Genomic DNA, 10,226 nt, shown 5'->3' with positions numbered 1-10,226 from the left:
TAGGTGAATAATAAATACACAGCAATTTATTACTTTCTGTTGCGATATCTTGAGTATATAAAATACTATTGTACATATATAACAGAACTAAAGATAAAAAATACTAATAAGCATGCAATAAAAAGCCTACGAAACAATTACATTTAAAAGCCCAATATATAATCAATAACATTTTAACAAGGCGCCAATATATTATAATCAATAACATTTAACCAGAACCATTAAGAATCTCATCACCATATTTTCCTATACATAACAACAGAATAACGCAATAACAGTATTCAAATATTACCTGAGATGGAATCTTTTTCTTGCACATGGTCAATTTTCTGTTTATCATCAACAATTTTCTTCGTCTTTTCAATTAATGGTGTGTGATGAGGTTCAGATTTTAAAACATTTAAAACACTTTCAGACGTGACAGAATCATGTTGACAATTAAGAAATCGATTGTTGCACTCATTTTTGTCATTATGTGAGATTGTTGTTTGCTTAGTCCTTTCGCTGGGGATTGTTTTTTTTTTCATGCGAAGGTGGAACTATACGACACGCATTGACGTTACCCTTGCCGTGGAGTTCTTCAGGCGCTGGCAAACCAGGTAAATTTCGAAAGCAATGCTCCGTTCGCTTTTTCAAATGCCCCACTGGAGTTAAAACGACACTTTTGAGAAATGATATATTTCTCTGCTCATGATCGGGTTTTAAATTTAATAATTCACTATTTTTATCTCCGCACTTATTTTCTTCCGAGTCGGACGCACTCATCTTGCATGAAGCCATTTTCTGTTTTGACGTAGGGTTACCAAGGTAATGAAGCCTCAATCGCCAAGACGAGCGGCCAAATATTTAATGATTCCACATGTGAACAATGTTTGCGCTTTATGATACCGGCGAATTAAGTTTATAGAGTAAATAATTAAATGTTAATCTGTTTCTATTCATCATTATGTAGTATATATGTTTGTGAAAACCTAACAAATCATTTTAGTTGCCATTAATTGCTCTTTTGAGCTTTTTTTTTTTTTTTTTTTGCAGCGCAGTCCACTACAAAACAAACAGGAAATATCTGAGACAAAAATCTAATCGTATCATAGGATAATTCTTCTGAAATAGCTGATATATTAAAGTGCAAAATGTATTTCAGTTTCATACATTTGGAAAATCTAGTAATTAATTTTGTTGTTGATACTCGAAACTTTTTCGAAGAAACACATCAAGGAAATAATTCAAAAAGCGAAATAAGTAACAATATGGTCATCTTTGGCGCATTTTCTTGATCCAAAATGAGGATGTGGAATAAACGAAATTCATCATTGGTCAATGCTTCAGATATAATGATTATGATTGGAGGATTATGCTGAATTCAGCCAATCAGAAGAATCCTTGTATAGGGGTAGGCAGTTATTCTTCTGGTAGCACTGCGCATGCGGATCCTTTTCCAAGCTTGTGGTCGGCGAAAAAAATCTCCTGGTTTAGAAAGTAGTAGGCTTGTGTGCGTGTAGATTGTTACAATTTCATATTCATTGTTGAATTTGTGTTAACAATAATTTGCGATGTCTGCGAGTGGAGCAACTCCGAAGAAAATGAAAAAAATGGAAGCAGGGGATGGAGATGAAAGCCGAGATTATGATGCTGAAACACAGAAAGCATTGGAAGAAATCGACGCTTGTCAGAATGAAATCGACGCTTTGAATGAAAAAGCTAGTGAAGAAATCCTCAAAGTTGAGCAAAAGTACAACAAATTAAGGAAGCCCTTCTTCGAAAAAAGGAATGAGCTGATTCGAAAGATTCCTAACTTTTGGGTGACCGCTGTATCCTTTTGAACCATTTTGTTTTTAATACTAGCATGGTATGTATGTATTATGATAAAACATGGTTGTCGGTAAAGTTAGGCCTAACGGTAAAAAACCCTTTTCTAGTTCGAGCACATGCTTTGGCCCTAATGCATGATACACGCGGCATTATAGCCGTCATTTCTTGAAATCATATTTGTTTTGTTGTGCAGTATCAAATTCCTTCATGTTGTCTTCATGTTATGTGTTTTCCTTGTCCGTTGTACCCGGTAGTGTATATGCCGGTAAGGAGAAAGGCGGGAAGTGAAAATCATGTTTATCACGTATCTTAGCTTTTTTCCTTTCCCATTTTCGAAGCGAAGTTTAATATTGTGTTGATCTAGTGCATGTCCATGTACTGTCAGTCACTTATATTACGCATTTTCGGTAACACGTGTATGCTATATAAAACATCTTGCTAGGCCATTTAAGAGAAATGCATGTATTTTAATGTAATTATGTTATTTAGTTAAGGATTATTCTGTTGTATGTTAAGATTTTTATTTTCCGTCTCAATATCAGCAGATCATTACGTTTTTTTTTCTTGCATTTGCTCCCATAAATTTAATGCTTGTCCCTCCATTTTGTCATAAATACATTTTAGCCTCGGAACAGATTGTGATTTGAAAAAATTAATTTTTGGTCGGACTTCATTTACATTCCTTTGTTTATTAAGTGTTTGCCATGTCAAGTAGCTTTGCAACACGTGTTAATTAGCCGATTTGTAGTGCACGTTGAAGGGACTGGATATTTCTTATAGTTGCCAGTAGACAGAGTTGAAATTTAAAACTTCGAACTCAAGTGAGTTCTTATAAATGTTCTGCCAAAAAGCTCGGTACTCCTCCCGAGTCTTATATCGCGATGAACAGAAAAAATGTTAAATTGAGAGTGAGCAGGATACTTCTCAGCAACTAGAATTTTTTTAATTATATTTACTTCTTTTTTAATATAATAACTAATTGCGGACTACTCAAAATTGGTGATTACTCATCAAAACATTTTTATTCAAAAATACTTTTTCAGAAATTTGTTTCAAAAATATCAATTTTACGCAAACTTTGAAGAAGGTTCGCATGTTCTGATATTATCCGAGTCTGGTTGTAGGGAAATTACTAATGGTGTTCTCTGACTTAGTAGTGTTAAAAATTCACAAAATTTTCTAATTGGCAATCAGTTATTCTAGCATACGGTTCTTCCTTTAACTGTTGTCTTCTCCCTTTTTTTATCGCTGCTCCTACAATTTTTAGTACCTATTTGTATAATAAAATTTTTCTGGTGTGCAACATTTTTTCCTTTTTTAAATAGAAAACTGGTTTCAGCAGCTATTTTATGCCTGTCATGTTGAAGAAAAAACATTAGAAAATGATGTGCAAAACAGATAGGTTAACTAAGTCGAGTATTTAAAACAAAAACTATTTCACTGCCTACGGTTTTGATTCTGTGAGCTTTAACATCAAATTCTGTTAAGGTGTAAAATATCAAATATTGTCCACAGGCTGCGATTAATGTGACTTATTTTAGTAGGGTCAGGTGGGGTGAAATGGGGCGGATTTTGTCTATTTTTTAAAATGATGCCATTTGCAAACCCATAAACTTTTTTTTGTACTTTTTTCAAAATTTCTTCTTTACATCTGATTCTTCCCCTTTAATTTAAGCTGCTTCTCATTGAAATTTGTTGTCATTGACAATCTGAAAATTGCAATTAAAGTATCTGACCCATTCCACCCCACGGTGGGGTGAAATGGGTTTTAATGGGGTGAAATGGGTCATTGCAATAGAAACATACAATAACTAAGAAATTATTACCAAAACACGTACAATAGCTGAGAGAAATTGTTTCCAAAGAACCATTTATTTATTTTAACATATTCAACACCAAAATATTTTGAACTAAAACTCAAAAGTATAATGTCCGCAACAATCGAATTCTGCTCATTCAATGTCTTCAGAATTTGGCATCTAGAAACAATATATCTTCCTACCCAGGAAAGATGTAGTATTTGCCTGAGTTGGCTTTTTGTAGAAAATTTACGCTGTTGTAATCTTTGTCATTAACTTTATGTCAAGTGATCAAAAAATTCTTTTGATGATTTCTTGCCCGTGTATTAGACAAGAACCCATTTCCCAGGTGTTGGTTCTTGCATAAGTAACTCACACATTTCTTCATCCAAGAGTTGAGTTTCATTCGGTTGCTGCTTTTTAGAAGATGTCCGGGCTCTTGCTTTCGTGAGCAATTCTTGCTTTCTCTTACATAAGTGGCATGCCGATCTTTTTTCAAAATTGCTGGCTCACTCTATGCCAAGAGTGCCACAATTGCATTTTTCAGAAATAGTCTTTATAAATACCTTAGCAACAATGATTGTATCTTTCTATCAAATGGGGAATCGCACTTTGTAGAGTTAAAACAATACATTTTTCTTCTTCACTTAGCATTGTACCTCTAACCAACCTTTTCGACTTTGTGCGCCGGAGACCCATCTCCTCGATGTTTCTCTTGGCATATTATATTTCCTTGCAGCTGCAGGAATTGCTAAATCACCTTCAACTTAAAATTAGTGCAGCCTCTAAATCATAGTCTGAATTTTTCTTTTCCCTTTTTCTTACATACACCCCAGGCATTTTCATTGAATAAATAAAAAATTTGGATTAGGAAAGAGTAGGTAGGTAATAAGTTGTAAATATGGATGGCAAGTTTAGCTTTTGAATTCTACACATTAATAATACATACTTTATTTTTGTTACATATAAAAATCTTCTAAATTTCTGTTTAAGACCTATTTATGGATTTGAAAGTCAATTTACTCTCATTATGAATTAAAATTCGCTAAGCCTAACTATGCCCCATTTCACCCCACCACATGAAAATAGCAACAAAAAAAGAAAGAATTGATACTTTTTCTACCTGTTTTTTGCAAATTGTAGATGAAAGTCTGTTCTAACTGATAACACTTGAGAATTTCAATTGAAAAAAAATGTATAGCAAGATTTTAAGAAGTTTGTCAGGCTTCCTAAAAATTCACATGTGACTTGAGAAACAAAATATCAGTGTAGTGCTCCAAGCAATTTACACAGAAACTTTTAAAAAATCAGAATTGTAGCCAAAAAGCCCCTCATAACTTGTGTAAAGTTTGAGAAAAATTCAGCCAGACCAAAAATTTTTATTAATAAAAATACACAGCATGACCCATTTCACCCCATGACCCATTTCACCCCACCTGACCCTACCTTATTAGTTGTTGCTTCGTCCAGGAGATCTATGCATTATTGATGATTGAATTATGTTTTAAAAGAAAGCACTGACATACACATGATTAATTTTGATCTCATTGAAATTGCAGTTAAGATCTTCATATGATAGTTTTTAAATCAAATTTCAGCTTAAATTTAATTATGTATGATTTAAAACAATTTGTTTATGTCAACAGATTTTCAAAAGTTAAAAACAACAGACATTGAAAAAAATCTATTCAAAACTTATTCTAAAGGGTTTTTTCGAAGGAGGGGTAAATAACAAAGCTGATACTTTACCATGATTCCTTTCCAAATATTTTAGTGGTTTGAGTGAGCAATTTTATATTTTTATCGATTTTAATGGAGTTAATTTAGCTTTAACTGTTTTACTCCTTTTTCTTCTGTTAGTTACTTACAGTTATATGGGTAGTTCTCAGGAAACATGACATCTTGAAAAAAATTTTTTTTCCAAATTTAAAGTCGTCAAAATAACTTATATATTTTTTTGTATATTCATTTAGTTACCTTTATTAATACCTTGCAGAGAGCAGTGAAGTTTATTGACATTTGCAGAAAAAAATAACTGAAGTAAAAATTCACCAAATTTTAAATGCCAGGAAAATGACACAGATGCCAGGAAAATGACAAAATTAACTAAGAAGTCCAGAAAACAGTTATTTTCAGCTCATGTGCCTTAAAAAAGTTAAAGATGAACAGTAAAATTTAACGTTTTAAGTAAATAAATTTATCTCATGGCTTTGTAAAAATATATACACATCAAATAATTCATAACATAAATATTGTGAATAATTTGAACAAATTATGTCATAAAAGTTAGAGTGACACATATAATAATGGAATACTATTTAATCTGACTACTTTATAGTTTACAAAAAAAAAATTATACAATAAAAACAAATCATTCTTCTAAGATTTTATTAATCTTGAAACTTTCAGAAAAAGCAAAATGTCTGGAAGAGATTGGGTAGGGAGCACACATTTTTGAAATTATGTTACTCATAGGAATTTTGACGCAATCTTTCTTTACTGGCCACTTAAAATGATTAACACTTTTTTTGCCTGCACGAGCCATGAAATTAACTACAATATCATCATTAATAACTTCAACAACTTCTCCTGGAAACCATTCATCTTCGAATTGAACTGCCACCCAACTATTAATTTGAATTGTCTCAGAATCATTAGCTTCAGTAGTGTCTGCCTCAGTTGAATATGATGCATTACCAAAATTAAGAGCTGGTACTCCGACTATGGTATATTCAGAGTAGTCTAAACAAGCCAATGTCAAAATCACATTTAATGTTACTGTGGCAGTTACAGCTCATTTTACGAAAAAAGAGGCTGGTTGAATCCTTTATCCAAAACACCTGGTGTACATTCATAGATCCCTTAAAAGGAATGATTTTCTTTCCTTCAATGAATTTATCAATTTCTTCTATATCAGAAGTTTTTACTTCTTTAATTATCATATTACACTCTTTTTCTACAACAGAAATGAAAGTGTTCATATCTGGTATGTCTCCACCAAAAGCTACATATTTATCAGCAGAACGTTTTACAACGGCACCAACACCATCTGGTGCACCCTTTCCATGCCCGGCTTCTGTAAAATGCCAATGCGCAGATGACGCATTGGGCAAAATTTGATGCAAAAAAAATTTCAAAAGATAAAAATTTGTTTTATTTCTGTATTGTGTGGAAGGCGAATCACTCACAAAATGTACTTCTTTTATCTTCTCTCTTTTTGGAACACTGATTAAAATTTTCTTTATATGTGCCCAAATAGCACATGAGTCATGTCTTAGGGATTCTGATAAAGTTGCGAATGAAGAACTTATGGTTTTTTCTGCTGGTTTTTGATATAACACTCCTGTGTGTACAGTAAATTGTGTTCTTGAAGCTCCAAAGTGTACTGCCTGTGGTTCTGATGCAAACTTGATATTGTAGTTCTCACTGAAATCAATGTGAACTAAAATTGATGCTTCAGAAAGTTCTTCTTTTAATTTATTGATCATTTGAAATTGATGTTTTATTCTGGCAATATGACTCAGATGATTTTTCAATATACTTTCTAATTTTAAAGTAACACTCTCAATTCTATCTGACAAAGTCTCTTTCTTGTATTTTACTATTTTTTTTTCTTTTCCTTCTATTACAATATTTTCAGGTTTCCTGTTCCATTGTTGATATGATATTATTTCGTCAGAAATAATATTAAATTGTAACTCTTGACTTTTGCAGTTTTTGCACTTTCGGAAAAAGCAATCTTCTGTTACATTTGTGCAGCACATAATATTAAGTATTTCATCACAATTCCTTTCTTTTATTACTTTGAGACTATGAAGTTTCTTTACTAATAAATCAACATTTTCACATTTAATGCATAAGCATGTATTACGGGCATCAATATTTGGCTGCAGAATCCAGAATGGCTTGTATCTGCAAAAAGTACTGTAACTTATTGCGTAAGGGTGCTCCTTGTTAAATTTCGGATGTAAAGTTTTTAAAGAACTGCTCAATAGTCTTCTTTGCATCTTAATCTTATTAACAGTGACAGTATCTTTTTTTCCGGGGCATAGGCGAGAATTTTCATCTTTTTCCAAAAAAATCTGTACATCACTTTTAATTTTAAAACCCTTTAAATTCATTTTTCTTTCATAAATTAAATCTGACCTTATGCGATTAGCTAAGTAAGCTTTGCGCTTCATAAACATCTTACTTTCTCTCAGCATTTTATATTTTTTTAGAATTTTGCCTCTTACAACTTTATCAAATAACTGCTTTTCCTTGTAAGTTTTCATTTTCTTATAATTTTTCTCTAATTGAGAGGATAATGTTTCTGCAAATAATAATTTCTGTTTTATCTGATGTGAGATCCTGCTACCTCCAATAATTTTTTTCACTCTTTTCCTAGGAGTATCTTCCTTGTTCTTGCTGGAACTGTTTTTCAACCTGTAATACCTCTGTCGATATTTCTGGTATTTTCTTTCTGCATTTCTCAGTTTAATTGATTGTTCTTTTAATACTCGATATGCTTTTGCTCTGTCTCTACGAACTTTTTTTCTACCTGAAGATATTCTTTCATCTGTATGTGGGGTACATAAACTATCAATGGACTCTGAATCTGAAGTCCTTTCTTTTTTCAGAAAGGGCATTCTTTTTCAAGCGTGCGCTGTAATTAGTAGTATTTGCTCTCCACTTCTTACGCTGCTTTCGTTTTTCTCTTTCACTCATATTTGCAATTGGTTTTACAACTCCTTTTTTTTTTCTGTTCAGCATACTTCAATTTTCTTTTAGATTTTTCTTTTTCACAGAGCTCTCTATCATTTTTTAATTTTCTCATACCGTTTCTTTTCAGCTTCTCGTTTTTTTCTCAGTATTTCTTCCCTTGACTGTTTTTAGGGCCCATTTTTTGGAACAACCTAAAAATTTAATTTTATTAAAAATATATCTTACAATTTTTATTATTTTTAAATTAAAAATGTTTTATAAAATTTTTATTACATTAGAATTAAAAATATTTTAAACTATTCTACTTCACATCTTCATTAGTCTTCTATTTCTTTACTCAACAGCAGATTTTAAAGATTTAATTATAACTATATATATACTTGATATTTACAAATTTTTCTTTATATTTTATCTACCTCGACTTTGTACAAACATACTAACTTAAAGCTTTTTATCAACTGAAGCCTTTTTATCAGAAATATGAGTAAAATATTGCAAAATTATTAACACTTCAATTGGGGACACATATTTACTATCAGCAATAAAATGATTGATGTACATTCAAAAAACAAACATACAACTCAAAATTATAAGCAAATATACAAATTCCCTCACCTAACTGTTTTGTTCCTATAATCACTGTTGTGTTGTAAAGTTTAAAAAATCTGAAACAAAATGATTTCTGTTTTTGTCATTTTCCTGGCATTTGTTATTTTATTGCATTTCACATTACTTTTCTTCAACTTTTAGGCCTAACACTTTTACTTTGTGCTGAAAACAACAGAGTTTCTAATAATAACTCAGGCTGAATTTTATAGTTTTATGTTATTAATGATTTCAAGAAGACAGGAAAATGACAGCATAAAAACCTACTCACCTTGTAAAATTTCTTTAAATAGATTTTTCTTTAGAAAATTTGCTCTTGAGCCATGTAAGAAGACATGTTCTAACAAGATGGCATTCCAATCAATTTTTTAACATAAGATGTTAAGTGCTAGCGCCGTCTGTATAGGTTACAGGCAACTAAAATTAAGTGGCCAGGAAAATGACGTTATTTTGATGTGACAAACAAATTATTGGCACAAAACATAATTTTTAATGGTTATTTTTTAAATATTACCTTTTGCATTTTCTTTAGAAGTGCTTTCATCAGTTGAGATAAAAAAAATTAGACAGAGAAAAATGTATAGTGAATTTTGAAGCTAGTTACTACTGAAAATATTGTTTGCGACATACCAGGAAAATGACATTTTGAAATTTAATTTAATTTTTAAAATATAAATAACTGGTAATATCAGTACCAAGTCATTTTAAAATGTTAACAATAATGCTATTAATTAAAAGAAACAAAAAAAAAATTTTTTTGTAAATATAGTATTAGATTTTGGAGTCAAAGACTGTAAATTGTCATGTTTCGTGAGAATGACCCATATATAATGATTCAGAAATACATATTGTGCATTAGTTGGTGTACAGTCACAAGACATTTTCTTTTTTTCTGAGCAATGTTTAATTAGGCATTTTTAATATGAATTAAAATTGTTACATTACTATTAGCATAAAATAAAAGTTAAAAAGGAATATATTACTAAGTTATATTAATGATGTATAACATCATAAAAGTATAGAGCTTTTTGGTTATTTTTAAATGAACAATATTACTATGATTAATATACTTTTTATATTGAAAATACCATAGTTGAAAAATAAATATCGAAAATATCATGGTATTTTCAAAATAAATCTACACTAATATTATAAAGAGGGTGGATTTTTGTGTGTTTATATGTTTGAGGTAATCTCCGGAACTACTGTACCTATTTCAAAAATTCCTTCACTATATGAAAGGTGCTTTCTTACTGAGTGACATAGGCTATGATTCGAAAAAGTCCGATACATAGTTTTTTTTTA

General features: G+C 31.0%; 1 protein-coding gene across 1 annotated transcript in view; it reads left to right on the top strand.

Moving 5' to 3' along the window:
* The first annotated feature begins 1,434 nt into the window (after positions 1-1,434).
* Positions 1,435-10,226, top strand: part of LOC129233161 (protein SET-like) — a 44,847-nt gene continuing 36,055 nt past the window's right edge. The window contains exon 1 of the mRNA XM_054867235.1: positions 1,435-1,811. Within this exon, the coding sequence (XP_054723210.1) occupies positions 1,554-1,811 (258 nt within the window). The 5' untranslated portion in view covers positions 1,435-1,553. The remainder of the gene's footprint in view (positions 1,812-10,226) is intronic.

Source organism: Uloborus diversus, unplaced genomic scaffold, assembly GCF_026930045.1.
Source record: "Uloborus diversus isolate 005 unplaced genomic scaffold, Udiv.v.3.1 scaffold_218, whole genome shotgun sequence".
NCBI classification, from domain to species: Eukaryota; Metazoa; Arthropoda; class Arachnida; order Araneae; family Uloboridae; genus Uloborus; species Uloborus diversus.
Note: the sequence above shows the minus strand (reverse complement) of the source record. Positions and strands in the feature narration are given on the sequence as shown.